At 34.5% G+C, this 27316-nt stretch overlaps 1 protein-coding gene across 2 annotated transcripts in view; it reads right to left on the reverse strand.

Moving 5' to 3' along the window:
• Positions 1-27316, reverse strand: part of CNTN1 (contactin 1) — a 354640-nt gene that overhangs the window by 62742 nt on the left and 264582 nt on the right. For both annotated transcript variants that reach the window (XM_014786370.2, XM_087442559.1), the window contains one exon: positions 4743-4901. In XM_014786370.2, coding sequence (XP_014641856.1) covers positions 4743-4901 — 159 coding nt within the window. The remainder of the gene's footprint in view (positions 1-4742; positions 4902-27316) is intronic.

The following is a 27316-nucleotide window of genomic DNA, read 5'->3' on the forward strand; positions in this document are numbered from 1 at the left end:
TATCAGACAAGAGCTTTCTGGGGCGGAAGCAGGGAAGCTGAGGGAGTCCTCCATGAGGTCCAAGCTAGAGGAGCAAGCTGAAGTCTGATGGTAATGCTGGAAAACCTCCAGACACTGATATGAAGGAGGGTTCTGATCCTATACCTAAATCACTTGAAGCCTGTATTGAACTGAATCTAACAGCAAAGCTCCGATCATCTCAACTACAGATTAGATTGGTACAACCCCTGAAACAAAGACATGCATTTTCATTGGCACAAATAATATTTACTTCAACCTCTACTATTCTTTTAAACACAATGTTTGAAAATCAATAAATATTATCAGGCATATGAGAAAACAAAGAAATATGACCCATTGTCAAGAAAGGAAAAACAAATTCAGTAGAGCCAGACTTAAAGATGGCCTAGATGTTAGATGATCAGACAGGGACTTTAGGACAACTATTATAAATACGTAAAAGTATCAAGTGGAAAAGGTGCACCACTTGTATAAACAAATAGGGAATTTCCATGGAACACTATGTGAGCAATGTTAAAAGGAGCCAAATGCTAGAAACAAAAAAATCCTGGAAATAAAAAAATATGTAAGATTAAAACAATTTTAATGAGATTTTCAGCAGACTGAACATAGCAGAGGAAAGGATCTATGAAAGTGAAGACAAGTTATTAGATATTATCCACACAGAAACACAAACATACATACACACACACACACACACACACACACACACGCAGTGTCCATGGTCTGTGGAACACATCAAACAATCTAACACCGAATCAATAGAGACCAAGAAGAGAGAGAAAGAGAGTAGGGTAGAGGAAATATCTGAAGAGATAATAGCTGAGGATTTCCAAAGTCGAAGGGAGGTATCAACTTAAAGATCCAAGATGCCAGTAAAACCCCATCAGGATAAATACATTCCCATGAAGCCAGAAAGCAAATATGAAGAGAAATCTTGAAAGTAGCTAGAAAAATGGGCACATTAAATACCGAGATATAAGGTAAAAATAATAGTTGCCTTAACAGAAACAATGAAGGCAAAAAGACAAAGGCACAATATTTTTAAAGTGTTCAAAAAAAAATAGAACTTATATCCAAAAAAATCACCTAAAATAAAATTAAAGTCATTTTCTAATGTACAAAAGCTAAGGTCTTTGACTCCAGCAACCTGAACAATTAGAAATGTTAAAAGAACTTCTTTTAGGGAAATATACCAGATAGAAATCTAGTTCTACAGAAGGGAATGAAGAACCCAGTAAATATATTGGTAAATATAAAGAGACTTAGAAACAACTTCCAGCAAACTGAGCATAGAAAAAAACTTCTTCAACCTGATAAAGGGCATCTAAGATTATATATTCAAAGCACTGAAGAAAATAAAAACTGTCAATCAAGAATATTGTATCCAATAAAGCTATCTTTTAAAATGGAACATGAAATAAAGACATTCCAAGATAAACAAAAACTAAGAGAATTGCTTGTTAGCAGACCTGCCTTACAAGAAATACTAAAGGAAGTTCTTCAGGCTGAAAGCAGTTGACCCTAGAGAGTAATTTAGAAAAACATCCAAAAAATAGGGAGCACTCATAAAGGTAATTCTGTACTTATAAAAGATAATATAAATATGTATTTCTTCACCTCTCTTCTCTTATCCAATTTAAAAGCCATTGTAGAAAACTATATCTATGTACCTATCATATATATATACATAAGTATAAGTATATATATGCATATATGTGTGTTACTGTGTAAAATAAAATTAATTGTGTTAAAATAGATAAAATTGTGTTGTTGGGCCTACACCATATAGAAATGTAATATATTTGACAATAATTTAGAGGGGCAAGTGGAAACAAAGCTGTATTAAAATAAGGAAATAACATCAGAGAGTAACTTAAATCCACAGGAACAAACAGAGAGGACCAGAAATGGTAAATAAAAAGGTTTATCTAACAAACTTTACAAATATATACTTGCTTTCCTTTCTTCTTTTAACTGCTTTAAAAGATATTAAAATTATAGAAAGCAATAATTTTAACAGAAGATTATCAGGTTTGTAATATTTATGGATGTAACACATATGACAATAATATAGAGCACATAAAAGGGGTAAGATGGAATAGAACTATCCAGGAGTAAAAGCTCTATATCTCACTGAAATTAAGTTAGTAAAAATATGAAGTCTATTCTGATAAGTTCAGATGCATATGGTTAGCCCTAGAGTAACCATTAAGTATATCTCTATCTATATATCTATATCTATATCTACCTATCTATCAATAGTGAATATCACTAAATAATTAAAATGTTACACTAGAAAATATTCACTTAATGCAAAAGAAAGCAATAAAGAAGGAACAGAGGAACAAAAACAAGTGTAACATTTAGATAGAAAAAGTACAATGGCAGATATATATCCAAGAATATTAATAACATTAAAAGTTAATGGAGTAAAGAATCTATCAAAAGGTAGATATTGCCAGACTGGATAAAAAAAGATCCAACTCTATGCTATCAGCAGGAAACATACTTTAGATTCAAAGACACAAATAGGTTGACAGTTGGAAAAGATACAACATGCAAACAGGAACCATGAGAAAGTCGGGGTGGCTACACTAATATCAGAAGCACATTATTTAAAATACTACTCCCACCTCCCCATCCTTTTCTGTTTTTTCTCTTTAGCATTAATCATCCTATGATTTACTATACATTTTAATTATTTATTGCCATCTCTCCTACTAGAATGTAAGTTCCTTAAAGGCAGGATTTGCCTTTTCTGTTTTTTCTCTCTGTTTTGTTCACTGATGGTCAGGTGTATATCCAGCATCTAGGACAGGTTCTGGCATACAGTGGGAGCTCAATAAATATGTGTTTAATGAATGAACACTATGGGCCCTGATCTAGGTGCTAGGGATAGAACAGTGAATAAACACAGTCTTCACCTCCACGAAACTTACTTTTTAGCGGATTTTTTTCTTTTTAATGAAAAGTATTCTTTAATTGAGCTACATGATAAGCATAAATAATTAATGGAAATGATTGTAATTAATATTTCTTTTTCATAGCCAAACCAAATAGTAGTCATTTGTTTACTTAATTATGTTCTCCAATATCTATAATCAGTATCAATTTGGCTAGATATCTAATATTATCTACAGTTTCATCATCATGCATTTTCATTCTCTTCAGAGAAACAGAAATTGCCCATGTTTTAGGTTTATCAAACATCTGAACAGCTTTTAAAACTATTTTTCAAATGGCCTGATTTTGCCAGTTTTTAAAACTATTTTTCAAATGGTCTATTTGCCATATGGTCTGATTATATTTATAGATAATACTTATACTCACAAGCATAATGTAATGGAAATATTTCATCTATTTCTAATTCATTTGAACCTTATACTTTTTATGTGGAGGATCACTTAGTCCTAAAATGTATCCCAAACTCTTGTAACAGGCTTCAAGTTTATATTTGGTTCATTTCCCAACATAGGAAGAAATTATCAAGGAAAAAGACATCTAAATTAAAACCTCTCAGTGAGCAATACAAATAAATTCCATTACATTAAGATAAAGATAAAATGAGAGCAGGTTTGGGATATGCTGGTATTAATTCTTTTTTCAGTTTTTAAAAGAGAGAAACATTTTATTGACCACTTTTGTCTTCTTTTCTCCCCTCTGATGGCACCTGAGTCCATATTTCTATGTCTCTTATTTATGCATCTAAAAGAAATTCTGACAACTACAAATTTGCTTTAAAATATTGTCAGTAATGACAAACATTAAGTAGGTCATTTTATCAAAAGGATCCTCTATATCTTCTGTGATGTTACAGGAGAAAATAAACTGATGTGCAATGTTGTAGGCTAGTCATGAGAAATGGCCATGGTAATAGTTACAGACAAGGGAAAGTACCCACCTACTCTTAATTATTTTTTTCTTTTAGAAAATCTTAATATAAGATTTGAAGGTTGAAATACAAAACTTCTTTGAAAACCTATTTTGAGGAAATTCAAGCCAGGCAAGATCATCCTCAGAAAGTACAGGGGTGGGGCCTGCCCGGTGGTGCAAGTGGTTAAGTGCGCGCACTCCGCTGCGGCGGCCTGGGGTTCACCAGTTTGGATCCCTGGGCACACACCAACGCACCGCTTGGCAAGCCATGCTGTGGTGGCGTCCCATATCAAGTGGAGGAAGATGGTCATGGATGTTAGCCCATGGCCAGTCTTTCTCAGCAAAAAGAGGAGGGTTGGCAGATGTTAGCTCAGGGCTGATCTTCCTCACAGAAAAAAAAAAAAAAACAGAAAGTACGGGGTACGGTGGTGAGATTTGGGTGCTCAATTTTTATGATCAATGTAGCTTTTTCAAAGTGCAAAACTATAGTACCTACACAATTGAATAAAATGGGTCACAAATAACAATTTATAGATGCCATTTGCCAAAAAAAGACTTCTCAATGATTTTTTCCTAATAAATCTTAGAATTACATGTAGCTCAAATAAGAAATCCAGGATGCCTCTCTTTGCTTTCTCATTATACTTTTAGACATGCTACTTCTTCCTCTATAGCTTTAAAGTGTTCAAGTTCCTTGTGGTTTTCTTCACTACCAAAGCATGGGGATATTAAAAAAAAGGCATTTCAGGGTAGATGATGAAATTGTTAAGACATCCAGGTTTTTGTTTTTGATAAAAGAATTGACTTAATAATATGTGCAGATTAATCAGAGAAATAAAACTCACCTGTCTTCGCATCTTTCCAGTCATCTGAGAGTATAGTCTTGGTTTGGATGTTGTATTTAGATATAGGGCTGTGATTGTCTGAACCACGGCTCCAAGTGAGTGCCGCAGAAGTGGCTCTAATGTCTTCAATTCGCAGACCACCTGGAGGGCCTGGAGGGCCTGGAATGAAAATTTGGGTAATAAATCAGTGAATCCCAACTAGTGGATTAAATGCACATTAGAATACAAAAATGTCTTCCTTGCAATTAATCTAAGCAACATTTATATGATATGATCAGTGTTGTCACATTCCTTTTAAATATAAACTATAAGAAGTGATAATAGTATTTATGATTTTCACTAAATGATTTCATGATGTCTCTTCTTAAGAAAGGAGATAAATGCTGTCATTTAAAATGGCATTATTATTCAGGATATGTATGAAAATCTTTGACTCACAAAATGGATACATATGATAATCTTTGACTCCTAAAATGCAATTGGCATCAACAGGACCTAATACAGATTGTAGGATAGTGAGATTTAATGAATGCTTGCTGAATGCATGAATCAGAGATGGTAGCCCAGTGCAGTCCAGATATCAGAATAGTGAGTCAAATGTTTCATTCTGCCTCCTGAAAATGGAACAAATATTTTTTTTATAACTCTAAATGTTATAGGTAACTTATTTAACTTGGAGTAGAAACTTCTGGGAATGACTGTGTGTATCATTTTGGGTAATACATTTCATGTTAGCTATAGTAATAGAAACAAATAATATTAAAAGAAATATTTCTACTTCTATAAAACGTAGAAAACAATTGTCAACTCAGAGATATACCAGAAATGCTCTAAAAACATAAAATTAAAAATGTCTTAGGACAGAAGAATTATTACTGCAGAACATACAAGAACATATATAGGTTTTCATACATGCTTCATAACTCAGTACCCAATATTATTTTATTTATCCTTTAAACTGAGAGCACTGTGCTGGGTGGTAGAGATGAAAAGATAAGTGAGACATAACTTTTGAGTTTCGAAGAGATCTTTTTCTGGTAAAGGATGAAATGGATCAGCACATAAATAACTGGAATAGATGGTAGTAAATGCCATGATAATGGTATACAAGATACTTATACTCGGCATCACAAATTGTCATTTTTAAAAATGAGAAAAAGTCCTTTGAGTGGTAGAGTGGCATCCACGGCTTACAGTGCTATAGAAGGCTGTCAGTTAAGAGACAGCTCCTAGAATAGACATTTCAGAAAATGCCATCACTTGTTTCTTTGCACCTGAAAGGAGTCCATTCCCAACTGAGTTAGGTATATTGAATATAATAATTGACAATTTTTGATAAAGTGGCACTTTTATTTTTTTGCTTTGAATATAGGACAAAATAATTTGTTTTTATCTTTTAGCTGAAAATAAATACCTAAACAAATAATACTTATGTATCAGATCAGGTGCTTTGCCTACATGGCTTTTTTTCTTCATATGAGCTTCGGTCTTTGCAACGGTACAGAAAACATCCCAAACCTTCACCACTTTCCTTGTGGTTGGTCTCAAGGAGGAAAACGTGTGTGTAGATCAACACAAATGCGTTACTACCAATATTAAAATAACACAAGACACACCCTATTGATGGGAGTAGATTTTATTATTTTGATATATATATAACATATATAATAAAGGTAAACTTTTGTAAATGTATAATCTGTAATAGTGTATTTATACTTCTTGGTACTAATTAAAAGTAGCAATGCACCATCTAAAATAAATGAAAATAGACACATAAATATAGAACACATTCCATATTCAGAAAGAACATATTGCATTTTTCATATGTAAAAACCACATTGAAATACAGTGTACATTCTTGATCAGAATGAAGAAGTTCATTATTTCACATAAAGCATCATCCCAAATCAATTATTGAGTGATATATTTCAGAGTTTTAAGTAAAAAATTATAGATGAAAAATAAAAGAAATAATTTTGAAAAGGAAGAGAAAGTCACGCACTCAGACAATTATTCAGAGCATAAGGGTATGGCATTCAGAAAATGTTGAAAGGAATTTAAGATAAAATTGCCATAGGTTAGTTGATAACCATTAAAGTGTAAATCATTTCCCTGCTTTTATTCTCTGAAGTTCTTGGGGTGGCAAATGAATAATATTTTAAAAGTTCAGATTAAAGTCACATATTATTAGTGTATTTGTTGGAATTTTTTTTTGTGTGAGGAAGATCAGCCCTGTGCTAACATCTGCCAATCCTCCTCTTTTTTTCTGAGGAAGACTGGCCCTGGGGTAACATCCAGGCCCATCTTCCTCCACTTTATATGGGATGCCGCCACAGCATGGCTTGTCAGGCAGTGCGTCGGTACGTGCCCAGGATCCGAACCGCCGAACCCTGGGCCACTGCAGCGGAGCGCGCGCACTTAACCGCTTGCACCACCAGGCCTGCCCCCCTGTTGGAATATTATATGCACAATAATTTTATCCAGTCATCCATTCATTAAAGAGCAACATTGTCAAGTAAAACACTGTAACTATGTCCATTTTTTTCTCTGATATATGCGTGGCCTATAGTGGGTTCTTAATACATATTTGGTGAAGACATAAATGAATTTATCACAATTGATCTTCAGACAGTTTTATAAGCATAACGGTCATCCACAGTACAATCTCCATTCTCCCACTTGCCTTCAAATACTATATCATCATAAGGAGGTGAAACTGAGAGAACAGATGAAAAGCATTAGTTGATAGCTCAAAACCCTGGTGTGGCAAGATTACTTAGTTCACTTGATGTGAGGTCGACTTTTCCATTTAGGAATTGATTACGAATATCTCCCAGAAAATACCTGAGAGAAAATATACTATTAAAGAGCAGGGATTTTGAATTAAAATAGGCTTGACTTTAAATTCTGTGCCCCAATTTGGGCAAGTTTCTTGAATTTATTAAGCTTTCATTTTCTCATCTGTAAAATAGGAGTAATAAAAATTGACCATATAGGATTGTTATTAGGATTGAAATAACATCTTTCAGACTGTAGCGCTAGGCCCGGTCCATAGAAAGCTCTTAGTAAACTTTAGCTATTAACAATATTATCGTTATTCCTGTAAGAGTTTTCTGAGCATCAGAGCTACCTGGCAGGAGTAATTATTCGTATTTGTTAATAATTGGCAGGCATCTGTTTACCAGATTGTTCATTTACCGCTTGTTTTTACTTAAAAGTAAAGTAGTTTCTGGTGAATTTGTTGGAGGGGAGGAAATGTTGCTTTAGTGCATACTAAGGAATCAAAATGTAGCAAAAACAGAGATGTGGTACTATGGAGACAAACTTGGATAGCCTGCGAGTTCAACCCAGGGCCAGCCCTGCACTGTCTCCCAGAAGGAAGGTTTTTAAGGCAGTGTAGCTGATAGTATTTGTTCAATTTTTCTGTTCAGACTAGAGAGAAAAGTGTGGTACAAGATAAAATAACGTAGCTACATGTTCCTCAGCACAAAGGAAGGCATTTAGGAATTGGCCACCCTTCTGATTCTTTCATCAATGAAAAAAAAAGCAATACATAATTCTGACTCTAAGAGCTTCTTTCTTTCTATTTTTCAAGCTTCCATTGCTGTGCAAACACTCTCAAGGAATCTTTAAGGAGAGAATTGAAGCCAGGGAACACGTAAGCAAATGGACTGCTACATGCAGCTTATTTTGTCATTACTCCACTGATAGCTCCTTCTAGTTTCTTAGGCGGTCCTCAGGTGGACAGCTAATGATTCCTAAGAACACCATTTATGCCAAATTTAAATTATAGTGAAACAGAGAGATTGGTCAGATGGAAAGGACCTTTGGAATTTGACCTACATTTTAAATGCCTAGATACACTAGATGACAAATTATCTGTCTCCCGTTTTTTTCTTTTGTTTTTATCATTAAAGATCTGCAGGGGGGAGCAAAAAAGGAACTGGAATATTTCTCTGACTAGCCCTGGCAAAGGCTTTTCTTCAGTTCTTCTCACTAACATTAAAGACTTGGGGAGTTGGAAAGAGAAGAAAATGAGGAGAAAAAGAGATACAAGGGAGGGGATAAAAAGTTATTAAAAGCATGCTTTTTGTTTTTAGTTTTTGTGAGCACAGTTTTATCTACACCACTTGTTTGTCATCACCACCCGCACCCCCTGGAGTGTCTGAAATGCATTTTATTAAGTTCATATATCATATCCATAAGACGGTGCTGCTATTTTTGTTTCTTGATTCTTCCAAATGCTGACAGATGTCATTAAGGGTGGACATCGCTAACTGTGTTAGGCCTATCCAGCTGACCCCATCCTTCTTTTATAAAATTAACAGTACAATCTCCAATGTTGATTCTTTGCATCTTCTTTTCCTATTCAAAATCATAGTGTTCAATGCTACCTTCTATGGAATTACCTCTCTGTACCTCTTCAGATGGAGGTTGCCACCATGGACTGTTCTTCCTATTTTATTTGCATTACCCTCATTCTTACTATTCTGGTTTTTCACCCATTATATTCTTTCTCTCTAGCTTTAAACATCCCTCTGGGAGATTACTGATTGAGAATGCTCCATAAAATCTCACCTATGGGGTAATTAGTCTCTCAAGGTCCTTGTTAGTGTGATGTTTCTACATTGTGGGTCTTCAAAGTCAGGCAAAAAGAGTGTATAATTACTGAAGCTTGTTTTTGTCACTTTTTTACCTAGTGAAGGACTGTGGAAATAGCCAGAATGGTCCCCTATCATCTGTGGTTCGATGCAGAGTCTCATTTGCCATATCCATATTCTCTTTCCCTAAATTTCTCTAGGTTCTCAATGTTTTTACGATTAAATCATTGGCTACAGATAAATAATGGAAACATTTTGGTATGTAGTGTAGATCACACACATTTTAGAGTTCACTTAAGCCAATATCTGTACATTTTACAAAAGGATGCTAAAGTCTAGAAGGGTTATTGCTAGAATCACACAGCTAGTCTGTGGCAGAGTGCAGAATCAGGACAAGAGACTGGGTTTCTTGGCACAACCTACTTGAAATTTGAAAAAGCCCATTTGAAGTTCAGCTCATGCAGCCCAAATGTGCCTGTCTGCAAAAGACGTCCAAAGAACTACTTGAACACCGACAAGTTTACGCTATTGTTCTCTTGGATTTGTCTGTATTTTTTAAACAAGTAAGAACTCATAACAATATAAAATTTACACGACATAAAATATTAGTGAATCAAAAAAGGAAATTTGTACTGTATATTTTAATAAAAACAATATGTTTTACTTAGTCCTTATTATATCAGAGTCATTGCTAAATCTTTTACAATTCTTACCAATAACTCTATGATGTAGGTGCTATTATTTTTCCTATTTTACACATGAGGAAACAGAGATATGGATAGATTAAAAAAAATGCCCACATCATCCAGCAAGCAAATGGGAAAGCTATGATTTAAACTCAACCAATTTGCCATGGGACCAACTTTTCATTAACTATAGTAAAAACAATCATTTAAAAATAGCATTAGCAGAATCAAATTCAAAAATGGTATTGATTGCTTTCCTTTGGAGACCTTTCTTGGGGAGAATATGAATTATTGGGCACAAATGTATATTTTGGAAAAAATGACAAAAAACTGTAATACATTGATCATAGCTTTTTAAATCTTTGATCTGTTAACTCAGATAAGTAAAGATAAACACATCGCCCATTCATAAATTTATACTCAATACATCTCCAGTCTTTCTTGATCACCATAAAGTTATTTATTAATCTTTCCTGAATTTTACTGGTGTTTTTCGGAAAAAATACTTATGTATGAACAAAACCAAGAAGTGATTTCCACTTACTTCTCATTCTTAGGTAAAGTACTTAGAAGGGAAAATGAGAAAAAATACAATTATTTATCAGTTCTGTCATTTCCTCTTTAGGAATGTAGAAATATTCAATGAAGAAGAGTTTAGACATTAGAGGCAACAAAATTAGCTATTAGAGGAAAAATAGCCAGAAAAAAAATTTTCAAAAGGATTATTCACACATTATAAGCTAACTGACCATATTTCCTCAATCAATAATTGAAATTCCTTTTCTGATAAGTCAAACAGAATAGAAGATTTGAAATTAGGACCCACGTGGATTAAACAGGATGCATAGTAGCTGTGACTATACCCCGATGCCAAAACTTAGGCAGTAGGCCTAACATATCTTCTCCTTCTTAACACTGACTGGCTTTATAAACAACAATATTTGGAACTGGACCCAAAAAACCACTGGCCCTTTTGACATGCCACTCGCATAGCACACATGTCTAACATAAACCTGGATGTTAAGCAGGAAAGTCATCCTAGTGTCATTCTCTTTCCACTTGTAATTTCCCCAGTAAGTAATTAAAAGCAAAGCACCACATACAAATATCCTGTGGTTCATCATTTATTTTTACTAAAATAGCAAATTTTAATGAAAAGTTTGAACGTTAAGGAAACAAAAAACTTTTCAGAACAAATTACCCTCCCTTTTAAAATACAATAATCTTAAAATAGCAATGCTGAACGAACATTAGTTATGTTAGGGCAGGTGGCTTCTTCTTTACCAAAATATGTCAAAGTCTCTTTATTACTAGCAGGTTCATTCTTGCTCTAAAAACGGGTGAAGACAACAGCTCTTAGGTAAGGTTACAAAACACAAATTGATGTTGTGTGGTCTCGTCTATATTTAAGGCTGTACTAAGATAAAGCTGAATATTAAATATCTCTACTTTACCATTTAATAGGAGGATGTTAGTTTTTAAATCTCTAACATTGATGAAAATGAACTTAGATCCCAATTAGAAATGAGAATGAGGCTAAAGGGAGGTAAATGAATCTGTGTAATTCTAGCTGATAATCGATGCCATTTATCTAAAGAAGAATATTCTCCATTCCCTGGCACTAGTCACACTTGTCATGTGGTTTTCTTTTCTAATTTTTATTCCTTTTTTCCAAAACTATATTTCTATCTGATCTTGGTGGTATACTTTCAATTATGGGCTATGTAAGAAGATGCCTGCAATGATGATTCATGCACATGTCTCCATGGTGATGTTTATTGATACATCAAGATCCTCAAATTAATTTTAAATAACTTATTAAAGTGGCAATCGATCTGGATCTCTAGTCTAAATCCTAATTCCTTCTGTGACAGTAATTGAGACTAGAAAATAAAAAATTAAAAAAAGATGGAAATAACTAACATCTGAGCCAGAGATATATATTCCTTTAAGATGACTAGTAAATTATTCTAAAAAAAGAACTCTTTCTGTATTTAAGATTCAAATCCATATCCCTCAAAGCTTTCCTGAGGTTCTTCCAACCACAGATGGCATTGCTAGAGTTACTAAATGAGATGTCTATGTAATATCCTGCATCTAAATATAAGCCTGTCTAAGAAGAGCAAAATTACTTCTTGTAAAGAAACAAGAATTTTAAGTATGTCTCTTTGATCAAAGGAGGAAAATGAAAGTATTTTTGAGCAATGAAATTTAAGCAGTTACAGAAAGAATTACATATACTTCTATTTTAATCCTTCACTTCTGCCCAAGTCCTTTGAACAAAAGTTTCAACCTTCCTCTTAAAAGAAAAGATCCAAGAAGGCTGATGGTAGCAGTTAATAAAATTAAATATGCATGCATGCTGTTAATGGCTTAGTCATCTTCATGTAAATCCTGCTATTGAGATGACAGTTTCCTCCACCTGCTGTCCATTTTCACTTTCCAATCCCAGGAATTGTTCCAAAAGCCCTACAGAGCCATGGACAATCTTCGGTTGTTTACTGCTGCTATTCATCCTTTCATGCCAAAGAATATGTATGGCACCAGGATACAAAAGGCTGCTGGAGTAATGCCCTTTCGCTTACGTCCTAATAAAGATGACTCATTAGTGAATTTGACAACATTGTTCATTACCTGCTTGGGTAAATCAAACAGTCCATTCAGTGGCAATACTCCTGTATTGTAATTCACTAGTTCTTCATAATTTTTTCACATAATGAGCTAATTTCTGATATATGTAATTTCAAAGAAAAACAGGGTATGAAAACACAAAAATTTCACTTGGCCATTATATACTGTACTGGGTTAGTTCACTAGCATTTTTCAGATGTTAGTGAAGCTGTATAATTATATCTTTAAATATCTTTCTGCTCAAAGTATGTTTAGAAGTTTCAAAAGGTGAAAAATCCTCTAAGAACTAGATTGGGAGGAAAAGGCTGCAGAAGTTATGACTTTGAGTTAATTAGTAAAATCTAGCATAATAGGTTAAAAAAAGAAAGACTTTCACACAAATGGTGAGTGTCAACGATCACCAGGTTGGAGGCAGGCTCGCACAGACGGGGAGAAAAGGATCCACCATGTTTTTCTCTCCATCTTTTCTGTTTTTACCTGCAAGAGGAAAGATCAAGGCTGAAGGGAGAGTGTGGATGCCCAGTTAGAGGCAGGAAGCCATGTACTTTGGGGATTTGCATGTGTCCTTGACGAGAAAGTTCAAAACATGAAAAAAGAAAAACATCTTCTGCTAGATATTGGAGATGGGAGTCCAAAAGAGAGAAGGCTGAGGTGACAAGCTTTGGCCCAATCAAACCTCTTTGCCCCGTAAACAGTGACTGACTTTTGAAAGAACAAGAGTTGTAACTGGAGCTTCTCACTCCCTGCAAAAAAAAAAAAAAAACCCAAACTCCTAGATCCTTTGTAATTTCACTCCACACAGCACAAGTCTACCTACTTAAACATATGCTTATGCCTTGAAGGCTTCTAACCAAGAAAAAAATACTGAGGATGAATTTAAGCAATGATTCTAAAGAGTTAGTCACTGGTTGGGATTGATGTCATGGGAACTTGTGTCTTGAGTAATACTGTATTTATTTATTGTGTCTATATTCAGTATATTTATTTTGTATATATATTATATACATTAATAGCATAGGGTAAGGAAGTAAAGGAAAATATTTATAAAAAGTCACCATGGGCAATGTGTGAACTTTATTATTATTATTCTCTTTTATAAATATGGAATCTGAGACTTACAGTGATTTACTGACTAGCCCAAGATGACAGATTATTTAGCAGGTGAAGTGGATTTCTAATCTGTATTTATCTAATGCCAAAAGCCGTAACTTTTTCATTGCACCATGCAGATCTCTTGATTGTATGCATATATTAACATAACTGTATTATTATAGAAAGTCATGTAATTAATAAGATGATTGTCCATCTCTTTCCCTTACACAAAACTAAGGATAGTCTGATTATTAGAATTAGGCCACTTTATAACCACTACTGTTTCCTGGTGATAGTTATTTAAATAGGAGAAACAGTATCTGGGAAAACTTGCCTCTGCTGACTACCTCTTGCAAATTTAGTCCTTATGATAAATGATAAAGGTCACAAAACTCTATCACTTTAAGCAGATGAGATTTCTAAGTCTTTTTGATGAAAACTGAAACTGCTAATTTTAGATATATTCTTTTTTCGTCCCTTTTAAGTGAAGTTTTGGTAGTTTTTGCTATGTTACCAGAGTTTATTTATCTGCAACCTGAGGTTTCAAGTCTGGAGAGACGAGGCTGTGAACAGTCACACAGGAGCCTCCCTGACACGCTCCACAGTGGAGTACCATTTCCTTGAATTAGTCACCGTAGCTACCAGCTTATGCAGAAACGTATCAAATAGTGGTTCTCCAAGTTGTTTAAACTGCAGACCTCAGATGGATCTGAGGTATTCCTGTCAGAAACAGTCCCTTGCTCCTGGAGAAATTCTCAGGAAGGTGTGGAGGGGCTCAAGTGCTGGTTGTTGAGAGCCACTAAGATTGTAGGGAGCTGATGCTCAGAAGTGTGTTCTTCAGTGACGGACCCCAGACTATTCAGTGACACTCACATGAGGAATCACTACACTCTGGCATGTCACAAGTTATTTGCTACTAATAATATTGAATATTCGTAAGTTTGCGCATTGTCTTTTTGTAAAAGTGAAGTAGATTCACGGTTATCCCTGCAATATGCCAACTCTCATTCACTTGCATCCCAGTGCACTTTCAAATAAAGGGGTTGGTGTGCCAGCAGTGCCCTGGGAAATGCACATGAACCACAGCCAATTTCCTCACCTCGTCCCAAGTCCACAGAGTGACCATTATTGACGGCTAGCATTGGGCAATCAGAAATTAAAAGTGTTTTACTTTTTTAAAAAAAGAGAGCTTTTGGATTGATGCCAGAATCTGCATTCACTTATGAATGTATGTGCAGTTAAACATTATAATGGAAAAGTGCTGTAGCAGAGAAAAGAGAACCCCCTGTGGTGCTGATCCAATGAGATGTCCTGAGTCAAATGTAGATAACACAGGGGGTGTTCTGTTACACAAGTACAGGATTCTATAGTCACTTTCAAGGAGGAAGTGGGTGGGATACAAACTATGAAACAGCTGGATTTGTGGAATACCAAGAAAGAGTCTACAGAGTCAGTTGTAGAATCCTTTTAACATTTCTTCCTTTCTCTTTGAGTATATCTCAATTAATCCCAGCGATGGTAGTTTGATGAGCTATGTGACAGGAATTCAAAGTACTAAAATCTCCTCACTGCAGCTTCTTAAATTGACCAGAGGTTAGAGAGTAAAAGCTTTTTCTGAATTTCCTTCATTCCCATTTGCTTAGGTGTAAAAAATTTTGTGACCTAATCAAATTCCCAGGGGCTGGGCTGGTGAGGTTGGCTGGCAGCTAGGAGATGGTGGTGGCAGGAAGCCAGTCTGCAAAAGGCACCATCAGGAAAGAATTGCACATTCCTGAGACTTGAAATGGCAGACTCCACAAAAATCACACATAGGAAAATTGTTTTGCTTAAAAGGAATTTTACACCATTAAGTCTTTTCCTTTTTCAGTAATGAAGTTAAGGTGTTTTTATCTTCTTTTATTTAATAAAATGAACCATAAAGAGAAGATATGAAATTCTAATTTCAAATAAGTTAAAATTTTATTCTACTCTCTAACTTAACTTCAAATTATCAATGCCGCAGAGTGTTTTGGGTAGATAATTTAATTTGATAAAGTAAACCATATGCCAATAGTGAAACAGATGTACAATAAAAATTATATGATCTGATTTTTATATTTGGGGAAATTAAACATTAAGGAGTAGTGAGAAAAAGTCAGTTATGTAGTGAAATTGGAGCACTGATATCTGGTCACCTTCTGGCTTTATAATGTGAGAGCTGAGAAATATTTATTTTTCTTTTTAAAACTTCTTTTGCCTATGAAATGGGATTACCAGTCTTTGCATTACTACCTCACCGTAATTTTGTTAGGCTGACATGATAAAATTTATATGAAAGTCCTGTAGACATATACATTATAATCTAAGATATTTAAACATTTTGAATGAACTATTTTTAAGGCCAAAGAGCACATTATAAAACCAAACTTTAAAACCATTTACTATAATTTATTTACTTTTTTTGCTATTGTAATTATAACTGTTTGATGTTGGCTATCTGAAAAAAATATATTTTAAATTACTATAGTTTCCACTCGGTATTAGGCCAGCTATAAATATATCATGGGCAGAAACAAAATTGCAAAATCAGGATCAGTGACTTTCTATAGAGTAAATATTTCTTACCAAAAAAGAAAAAGGTCTACACTTAAATTTTTCCACATTGATTATTTTATCTCATTGAATACATCTGAATTAGTGTTTGGTTATATTGTGTTACAGCAATGAGCTGAGTGTTATATCTGAAGGCAGACTGACTGGATTCAAATCTTGCTCTTCTACGTATTAGGTCTTAGCCTCACTGGGACTCAATTTCCTTACGTGTAAAATGGGGATAATAATAGTATCTGTCTTTTAATATAGTGCCTGGTGAATAATAAGCCTTCAATAAATATTATATATCCTTACATAATATAATAAATACATGATATAATATGTATTTTATTATAATATATACTATATAATATTTTATCTCATATATTATACATTAAATTATATAATTATATATCTTCAATTTTTATTTTATATTCATAAATGTATTTTCAAAGCATAAAGATTGGTTGCAAACATAATATTTTGCCAACATAAATTGAAATTATTTTTAAAATATGAACTAATTACCATTTATTTATGTTCATAAAGACTTTTGGATATCACTGATCATCTGTACTGCTCTTGTAATTTGACATAATTGCATAATTGTCAGCTTAATTTGGCATCACTGCCTGGTAAACATACACTGATGTATAAAGTCTATGATGGAGCACTGAAGTGGAGCATCTAAGACCATGCCCCACGTATTAAGTTCTGTAGGGTGTCTCTGCTTTCTCTTCTGGAATCAGAGTGAGGAGCAGCAAGTTTGCTGATTATTTTTTAAGAGAGCCATGGATACAGACCAACTGTGTAGCAAAGAATAAATTCCAGTTTTCCAAAAGCTGACCAATTTGATTATAAGACAAAGAGAGTCAGAAGCAATTAATTGAAGAAGAGGAAAAGAAATCCTCCAAGGAAACTTCTCTCACAGTAGTCCAGTGAGGAAAAAGAAAAGTAATCTAAATTTACACCAGTGCATGCTTTAATAGTGTCATCTACTAGTTTATAACCCTTACACCGTTACGTTTTAATTTTTGAATTGTAAAATGAAGTGTTAAATTAGATCATTTTCAAGACTCATCTTAAAGCTTAAAAGAGTGTGACTCATTCTGAATGAATTACATACTTTGTTGATATATTCGAAAATTTCCTCGAATTTACATTGAACTTACACTGAGAAATACAATTTGAAATCGACGTGTTTATAACTTCAGTAGTAAATGGCAAAGCTGTTATTTTTACTAGAGCTTTTAAAAACTAGAACTACTAATAAGTTATAACTTTAAAACAAGCTACTTTCTAAATTCTGTATTTATTATAAACAGATACACATTTCAGCCTATTATTTCAGCTTTAGCGCATAACAGTTATGGAGAACTGGCCGCTAGTAGCTTTTGAATTTGTTGATTCTCAATGGAAAGAAGAATACTTAATTTCTGGGCAGACTTCTCTATTAATAGATGTATCACTGTCATTTAGTGCCAAGTGGGGTCAGGATACCTCAGAATGGCGCCCAGTCAGTCATTGTTCCAGCCAGTGTGGGCAGCAAGGGCCATTTTCCCATCTCGCTCCTACAGGGGCTGATGAGCTGGAATCTTCAGTCTGTCTCTGTGGCAAACTTTCTTGGCCAAAGTAAGTGGAAAGCAGAGGCAATTATCCAAGTATCTGAGGTAAATGTGTGTTTTTCTGACCCAAATACTTGAAAAACTACCTCAGCTATTCTCTTTGATTTGACTATGATGCCTATATAATCATGTCTCTTTTCTGGATCTCTTCACATGAATGTGTGCGTGTGGAGCGGGGTAAGGTATGCCTGTCTAACTTGGTGTGTATACTACATGAAACCTTTTTGTCTGTTCTTCCTAATTTTACAGTGATTAAATTGATTAACTTAAAAGTCCTTTTGAATTACTTTAGGTATGCCATGCCGTAATAATAATTTTAAAAATAAATCCACATTTCCTTATTTAGTAGTAATTTGAATATAAAAATGCTTGAACACGTGAATATTTACGCCAGATACCACAGAAATCTAAATCCTGACTTAGCACCAAGAGTTCCACAAACTTTTACCATGATGACAGACTCTCCATCCTTTTGCCTTCCCTAATATCCCAGGTCCCTGAGTTAGCCATACAAACAGAACTCTAAATAATCCAAGAGTTAGTAATTTAACCTTTTTTAAATGAATTTCTTTGGCTTTATCTTTTCCTACAATGTTTTAAAAATGAAACTACTCTTTGTTAGCGTATGCCAGACAATGGGAAGGGAAAGAGGAAAGAGCAGAAGCTGCAATCACTAACTTTTTACTACTCAGCAGAAGCAATTCTAGAACAGACTTGGTAATCTCTCTGGTACTATACCAAATTAACTATAGAAAGTTCTATGTTTTAAAGTTTTAAAATATTAGCTATAGAAGTTTTAGAAATTAGTTATAGATTTTATTTATTCACACTGTCTGGCAGAATTCTAGTACAATGAGAAAACTGGCCTGGGGTTCCAAGATGATTGTCACGAGGTAGATGGGTAATACAGGGCAGGGCTCTTTCAGAGTCCACATTTGTAAAATGAAGCAATAGAAATTGTCTCGATGACTTCTAGGAATAACTCTAGATTTTAAATTATATATTCAAATTTGAACATAAATGCAGAGATTTCCTAGAGCTGCTGTGAAGAAGTTGGAAGGAAAAGATGTAATTAATGCATGATTTGCCAATAATAGGACCAAGAAAATGTTTCCATATTTTTCAAAGAAAGAGTACTAATTAATCTGGAACATTTCCAAGAAAATGATTCAAAAATAATTTTGCCTGGACAGCGAAGAGAGGTATGCTCTGGATATGTACGCTGCTAATATAGAACAGCTGGGAGTAATAAATACTCAAGACTGGTTTCTGTAGAAAAGACCATTAGCCAACCATTATGATGGTTTAAAATATAGCAATATTATTAAGACTAAAAAATGTGTTGACAACTTCCATCAGGTTATTTATTTGGCTATGTTACCTTAACTTATCCAACACAGGATTTAAAAGTCAGTTAGTCATCAACCAAAATGATCTCCTTAAGAAAGAATCTGGTAACCGTGTCATTTGGCCAAGTAATAAAAACTTCAATGAATTACATCAAAGAAAGATGACATCTAACGTATATCCATTTCCATTCTGCAACTGCATTTTGGCCTTAGAAATAAAGTGGAAAGCTTCATACACACACACACATACACTGTTCCCATCTAAATAAAAATCTACATAAAAAATATGAATATAAGCTTCTAATATAACAGTATAAACAATATAAACTTGATCTGGAGATACAGTGATTTACATGTTTTGTATTATCTGCTTTAACTTCAGTTACTCTTTTTCCAAAACATTTTCAAATTTCACATAGCATTATGTTAGGTTGCAAATCAGACCAAAAGAAAAGTTTCAGATAGTTAAAATCTCTTTTCTTTTGTTTGTTTTTAAACTTAATCTTGCATTAAGAAATTTTGTTTAATACAGCATATAAGAGGTAGAAAAGGGAGGATCTGAAAAGTATACTCATGATTGCATTTTCTATTTTGGCAATTTTAGTGGCAATCATTACGTTCAGCCAGGTGTCAGGAAGATCTTCCTAAGAGCCAGTAGCATTGCCAAGGAACATTTATAATACAGCAGAAATGCCACGGAGAGTGGCAAAACATGATGTCAAGGCCTAATTTCTTGCTTTTGTGGCCTAATTTTATGGTCCATTTTTGAATATTGTCCAATAGTGCACTCATGAAAGAGAATTTAGATTTGGCAAGCTGCATAAATGTTTCCACAAGTGCTGCCGAATAAATCCTGAAAAACCGTTCCCTCGTATGACACGTTTTTAGCTGAAGAGCTTTAAGCCCTCCAGAAATGTCTTTTGCTAAAGAACATTCCTACAGGGCTGTTCACATGTGTCAAAACTTACTTGATGAAGTAACCTGGACTACACTTTTATGGGACCTCAGAAGTAGAACACTTACTACAACAACAAAAAAAGGAAATTTGTATCACTCCTCTTAATTTGCATTTTTACATAAGAAGCCTAAAAACATTTGAGGTCTGATAGCTGGTTCTTTTTTTGTTTTTTAAGTAAGAATAGTTTTAAACTATAAAGGTCTTTTAAATATTAAGCAATTTATAGTGGTTTGAGTTCTAAATCCCTTTGGCTATATTTTACACACATTGTTTTAAAAGGTAGATTCTGAAATTACCTCTTTCATTGACACAACATTATTTTAAATTGATGTCAATATATATGCTCTCTTGATAGAAAAAAATCTTTCACTAAAATCTTCTATAAACAACTTTAAATGTCATAATACTAAGAATGGCATTATAATATCTTGTAAAGTTAACTTTTATATTAGTTCTGTAGCTGGGGAATGTTTCATGGTTATTTTGCTTTTGTTTTTTTCTTACTGTTGATACATAGTCAGGTTGAAGGGTTCTGTGATTAACTCTAAATAACTTTTGAAACTAACTATCTTACTTAATGTAACTTACTGCTTAAGTTTAGCCGGCTAAAATGATGATGAGGGTGAGGGAAAAATCATGGAGTCAACTCCTGTCTCCCCACATGGGCCACCTTCCTCATTCCCATGTCACTCCCGGCCTTTTGTCAGATCTCCCTTCTGTGACTTCTAGCAAAACATTAATATCAGTTTTTCAATTGTCTGCTGATTGACTTCTATTTGGTTTGCACAGGACAAACTGGAGAAAAAGAGGTCCTTACTATCTTTTTGAAACACCCTGCTAAAGTAACTTACACTAAAAATATATTTTATAAACAAAACAATATGACTTGCAAACTACTTTCCATGGATTCCCTAGAACAATAATTTCTAAACACCAGTTAGATGACCGGCCCTGTGGCTTATCGGTTAACTGCGCATGCTCTGCTATTGGCGGCCTGGGTTCGGATCTCGGGCTCTCACGGATGCACCGCTTCTTCGGCCATGCTGAGGCCGCGTCCCACATACAGCAACTAGAAGGATGTGCAACTATGACATACAGCTATCTACTGGGGCTTTGGGGAAAAAAAAAGAGGAGGATTGGCAATAGATGTTAGCTCAGAGCCGGTCTTCCTCAGCAAAAAGAGGAGGATTGGCATGGATGTTAGCTCAGGGCTGATCTTCCTCACACACACAAAAAAAAACACACACACACAAAACAAAAAACACCAGTTAGAGACCACTTCATCACAATCATCTTAGGACCTTATTAAAAATAGAGATTTGCCAACTCAAACCAGGTTTAAACATTTGCTCACTTTGGAATGCTATTAATTTGATGCCCATCATAATGATATTCTCTAAAAATATATTCAAAATTTATTTAAAGGAGAGAGAGAAATGCATAGGGAAAAAAAGAGTGAAGGAGGGTTCTGGGGAAGGAAGCACAGCACACACTTTCCTCTACTGTCTTCAGTAATTCAACTCTGGTCCCAAAGCTGCAAGTCCCACTTGATCTTTCCCAGATCTGGAGGTTAACTGAACCCACTTCCTTCTAAGGCAGTTTAGTGGCCATCACTTGCTCAAACATTGTCTCTGGGTGTGCCATACTCCATGCCGTCTAATCATATTATACTATCCTTGAAAAAAGAGCCCATAAGTACATATTTTCAATGTATTTTATGTCTGGTGATTTTTTAAAACTTTTTAGAGATAATTGTAGATTCACATGCAATTGTGAAAAATAATACAGGGAGGTCCTGTATATCCTTCACTCATCTCCTCACCATAACATTTCGCATAACTAAGGTACAATAACACAGCCAGAAAATTAACATTCATATAATCCACCAACCTAATTCAGATTTCACTAGTTTTACGTGCATTCATTTGTGTGTCTGTGTGTTTGTTTAGTTCTAAACAACTTTTAGTTTTATCACATGTGTAGACTTGTGGGACCACACCACAGTTAAGATGCAGAACAATTTGATTTTAAGGATCTCCCATGGTACCCTTTTATGGCTACAGCTATTTCCCCTCCACCGCCCTCCCTAACCCATGACAACGATTAATCTATTCTCTATCTCTATAATTTTGTCAATTCATGAATGCTATATAAATGGAATCATATAGTATATAACCTTCTGAGATTGGCTTTTTTCACTCAGCGTCATTCCTTTCAGATACATCCAAGTTGTGTGTATCAGTAGGATCATTCCTCTTTTATTGCTGAATAGTAGTCCATGGTACTGATATACCACAGTTTGTTTAACCATTCACCTGTTGAAAGGCATTTGGGTTGTTTCCAATTTTTGGCTATTATGAATAAAGCTGCTATAAACATTTGTGTATATATTTTTATGTGAACATAAGTTTTTATGTCCCGGATATAAATGCCCAAGAGTGCAAATACCAGGTCGTATGATAAACATATGTTTAGAAACTGCCATATTCTTTCCAGAGTGGATGTCCCATTTTACATTTTCACCAGCAATGTGTGAGTGACTCCATTTCTCTGCATCACTATTTTTTTTTTTCAGTTTAGCCATTCTGTTAGGTATGTAGTGATATATCATTGTGGTTTTAAATGTGCATTTCCCTAATGACTAATGATGTTCAACATTTTTTATGTGTTTACTTGCCATTTGTATATCATCTTCAATGAAATGTCTATTCACGTCTTTTGTCCTTTTTCATACTTGATTATTTTATTTTGAATTTTGAGAGTTCTTTATGTATTCTACATACAAATCTTTTGTTGGATTTGTGATTTGCAAACATTTTCTCCCAGTCTGTAGTTCGTCTTTTCATAATCTTCATCGGGACTTTCACAAAGCAAAAGTTTTTAATTTTGATGAGGTCCAGTTTATCACTTTTTCATTTTATTCATTACGCTTTTTGGGTCAGGTCTAAGAACTCTTCACCTAGCCCTAGGTCCTGAAGATTTTCACCTATAATTTTTTTCCTAAAAGTTCATAGTTTTACACTTTACATTTAAGTCCATGTTCTATTTCAAGTTAATTTTGTATAACATTTGAGATTTAGGCCAAGGTTCTTTTTTTTTTTTGTCTATGAATGCCCAGTTGTTCCAGAATCGTTTATATAAAAGGCTATCCTTCTTCCACTGAATTACTTTTGCATCCTTGTTAAAAATCAGTTGAGCATATTTTTATGGGTCATTTTCTGTGTCCAGTGCTGATGTATCACGGTTCACCAGGCCAATCTTTAATCTGGCTTAAGTAAATCCATCCCAGAGCTTTTAATTCAGAAACTTCCAAAAGGGGATTTAGAATTATGTATTTTAAAATAATCATAGTGGTAAATCTGCTGTACAGCCAAGTTTGGGAACTCTGCCCAGAGGTTGCACAAAGATTTTTCATGAATCTTTGCTGAGAAGGTTGGTGGTGAGGAAGTGGAAGATGGCAGGTGACTCTGTGACTGCCTTTCATCAAATTACATTTATTAAGAAATATTTAACATTTAGGGGAATCTATAAAAATTAAGAAATGGCTACCTACGTCCTAACCACTCTGCTTAAGAAATAGAATGTCACTTATACAGACGTAGCCTCTTGTGGGTTCTCTCCCTTCTTCATTATATCCTCCTCCCTCCTGTCTCCAACCCGAGGTAACCACTCCGCTATATTTCATGATGATCATTTTCATGCATTTGCTACATTTGACCATATAAAATATGCACACACACACATGCATATACACACATACATACCGATACACGCCTGATTTGTGATTTTAATAGAAACCTGAAGTAAAAACAACTACCAACTTGATCAGAGGGCAACTTATCATTCTCACCAGTCTTTAAACCCAGACCACAGCATACTCTGAAGTCTGATTTAGCTCAGTTTGCTTAGACGCATCCATATGTTTACTGGTTTCTTTGTTCACCAGGCTTTTTGACATCTCAGAACTTTATTCTGGGATTATTTTCCTTCTTCCTGAAATTTAGCCATTAGACATTCCTTTGGACATAAGAGTCTCTCGGGGGATGAACTTTGTTTCTGTTTGCCTGAATATAAGTTTATTTTTTCCTCATTATGAAGTGATAATTTGTCTGGATATACACTTCTTGGTGGATGGTTATTTTTCTTTCCGCACGTTGAAGACATTATTCCATGGTTGTATTGGTTATCTACAGTTCTCAATCAGGGACTCTCATGAAAGTTATAATCAAGATGTTGGTCAAGGCAACAGTCATCTGAAACCTTGACTGGAGGATCTGCTCCAGGATGAAGAATATGCTCTCTAGATGGCTCTCTCAAATGACTGGGAAGTCAGTGCTGGTTATCATAGAAGGCCTCATTTCCTCCTCATGTAGGCTTCTCTAAGAGACTGCTGAAACATCCTCATGACATGGCAGCTGGCTTCCTCCCGATTGAGAGTTCCAAAAACCACGGCAGAAGCAGCAATGTGATCTATGACAGTGGTCAGCACTGTCACCTCTGCGGGCACATAGACCAAGAGTGAGAGGGATTACACAAGGGTTGGTATACCAGAAAGTGAGGATCACTGGGGGCCATGTTGAAATCTGGCTTCCTCAATTACCTTGTGACTTTTACTGTTGCTGCTGAGCAGTCTGCTGTCGGTGTATTGCTCTGCCTTTGCAAAAAAAATATATTTTTCACTCTTGCTGTTCTTATAATCTTCTATGTGTCTTGAATGTTCTACAGTTTTATTTATTTATTTTTATTAATTTTTCTTCTGTTTCATCGTCATTCTTGAAAATGAGGAGTCATGTTTGTCACTAATTCCCCCAAATTTGTAGTCATTATCTTTTGAAAATTGTTTCTCTCCTTCTTTCTCTAATATTTCTTCTGGCAATCCAATTTGACAAATATTACTTTCTCATTACATCCTTAATGTCATAATCTTTTTTTCATAATCTGTCTTTGTTTTTCTGTGCTGAAATATGGTAATTTCCCCATATGTATCTTTTAGGTCTCTTATCTTTTCCTAATCTGTCTCTAATTGTTGTTTAACCCATCTATTGATTTTTTTTTAACAATTATGTTTATCATTTATAGGTATTCTTCTTTTTTCCCCAAAACTGCCTCATTTTTATAGTATCTTATTTCCACCTCATTTTTACCATTTCCTCTCTTATTTATTTAAAGGTTTTGGCATGATTATTTTTGTTCTTATTCTGATGATTAGAGTATATGAAGTACTATTAGAGTACCTAATTCTATTGTTTAGTTCCCCCCCCCCCGATTCTCTTTCATCATGGGCTTGTTTGTCATTTTTTGCATAATTTCATATTTGATTCATCTAAATTTGGTGGAATCCTGAGGGGGCTGAGTTGAAGCCTTGCTATTTCAGAGAGGGTAGTCTTTTGCCTTTGCCGGGGCTGTGAGGAAGAATGTTTATTGATTTATCTAAAATTGTTGGTACTTTTAGTGAAAGAGATTTTAGAGCAGTGAATCAACGTATTGCCAGATGATAATAAATAGTTTTGACTTCTTTCAGTCAGCGCAGCTTGAATTCTATATATTGGGCTTCCAGGACAATATTGTTTGAATAAAGGTTACTTTTTGCAAAAATAATCTCTATACCGTAGAAAGACTAGCAGAAATATTTCCAAACTGAAAGGATAGAACTAATATAAAAGGCAGCTTTGGAAATCGAAAGTGAAAATTACATGGCCAATATGACCCCTTGATTTGAAATTGTTCACATAATTGGAGAAACAGACGATGCGTGCCACTTTTATGGTCTCTTTTCCTTGAGCATCTGTGGACTCAGTTAGTGGGTAAATAAATTGAAGTGCTAAAGCTTTTTGCAAGTAAACATTTATGGCTGTTACAAAAAGACAATAGCTCGTATCTGATTACTGGGCCATTTTCTGTAAACTGTTTTTGGTTGACAACAATTGCTATTGTCTTCCTTATTTCTCAGTCCTACCACACATTAAACAGATAAAAGGAGGAGTAAGTTTTCTCTGGGGAAAACGCTTCATGAAATCAGATCCAATGTTACACTTTCCTTCGGCCATGTTTTTCCTATATTTAATTTCAGTTTTATATTTAGAAGCACTCAGATTTAACTAATTTACAGCCTCCATTCTAAACTCAATTTAAAATAACGATAAAAGGCATAAGCCTAAAATACATTTTTCTCTCTCATACAAATTAATTCCATCAAGCTTTATGCATATACTCACACTCACCCATCCATGACTATAAATGTGTACACACACACACACGCACACACACACACACACATATACACAGAGGATATGGAGAGCACAACAATTTTCACTATATATTAATTTCTCTCAAGGTAACATAGGCTAAAAGATTGTCTAAGTTATGCCTAAATTATGTCTGAATATTTCTACTTTTGTTTTAGCTTTCTGATAGGCTTCATAATAGTTTATGCACTAAACTAGCTTTATTATCAAAATATTTCTTAGTGATCATCAGAAGAAATTACTTTCCCCTCTACTCTGTTCACTGTTCCTCTCATAGCACTAATTTCAGAATCTGTAGTTCAGATCATTGATATCTGAATATGAATTAGAAATAGTTCATCTCAAATCTGGCAAGTTCTTATAGAGGTCTAACGTCTTTAATATATAACATGTTTAATATGCCTTGAGAAACAGGTATATTCTTGAGGCGTTGAGTGAAAATTGAATTTTTCTAAAGTAATTCACAATCTAAATGTGCTATTAGACTTTACTACATGAAATTTATTAGTTTTTTTACTAGTATGAAATGAATTATCATCCTTTAGTTTCTCTTTTTAGAGAGTCTTGACCTAAATGATGAAAAAAGAATAATAGATTAAGCTTTTTAACCTTGTAGCCAAAAACGGCCTTTTGGGCCATTGCTGGCTATGGAAATCTGATAAAAATTATAAATACTCTTCCTAGGAAAATGCTCATACACATGGAATTTTACATACAATTTCAGGAGGTTCATGGACCCCTTGAAGCCTATCCATGGACTCCAGGTTATAATTTCCTGAACTAGATGAAAAAACATAAGTAAGTGGTTAAATGGAC

This window comes from Ceratotherium simum, chromosome 17 (assembly GCF_057802395.1).
Source record: "Ceratotherium simum simum isolate JZ-2026a chromosome 17, ASM5780239v1, whole genome shotgun sequence".
Classification (NCBI taxonomy): Eukaryota; Metazoa; Chordata; class Mammalia; order Perissodactyla; family Rhinocerotidae; genus Ceratotherium; species Ceratotherium simum.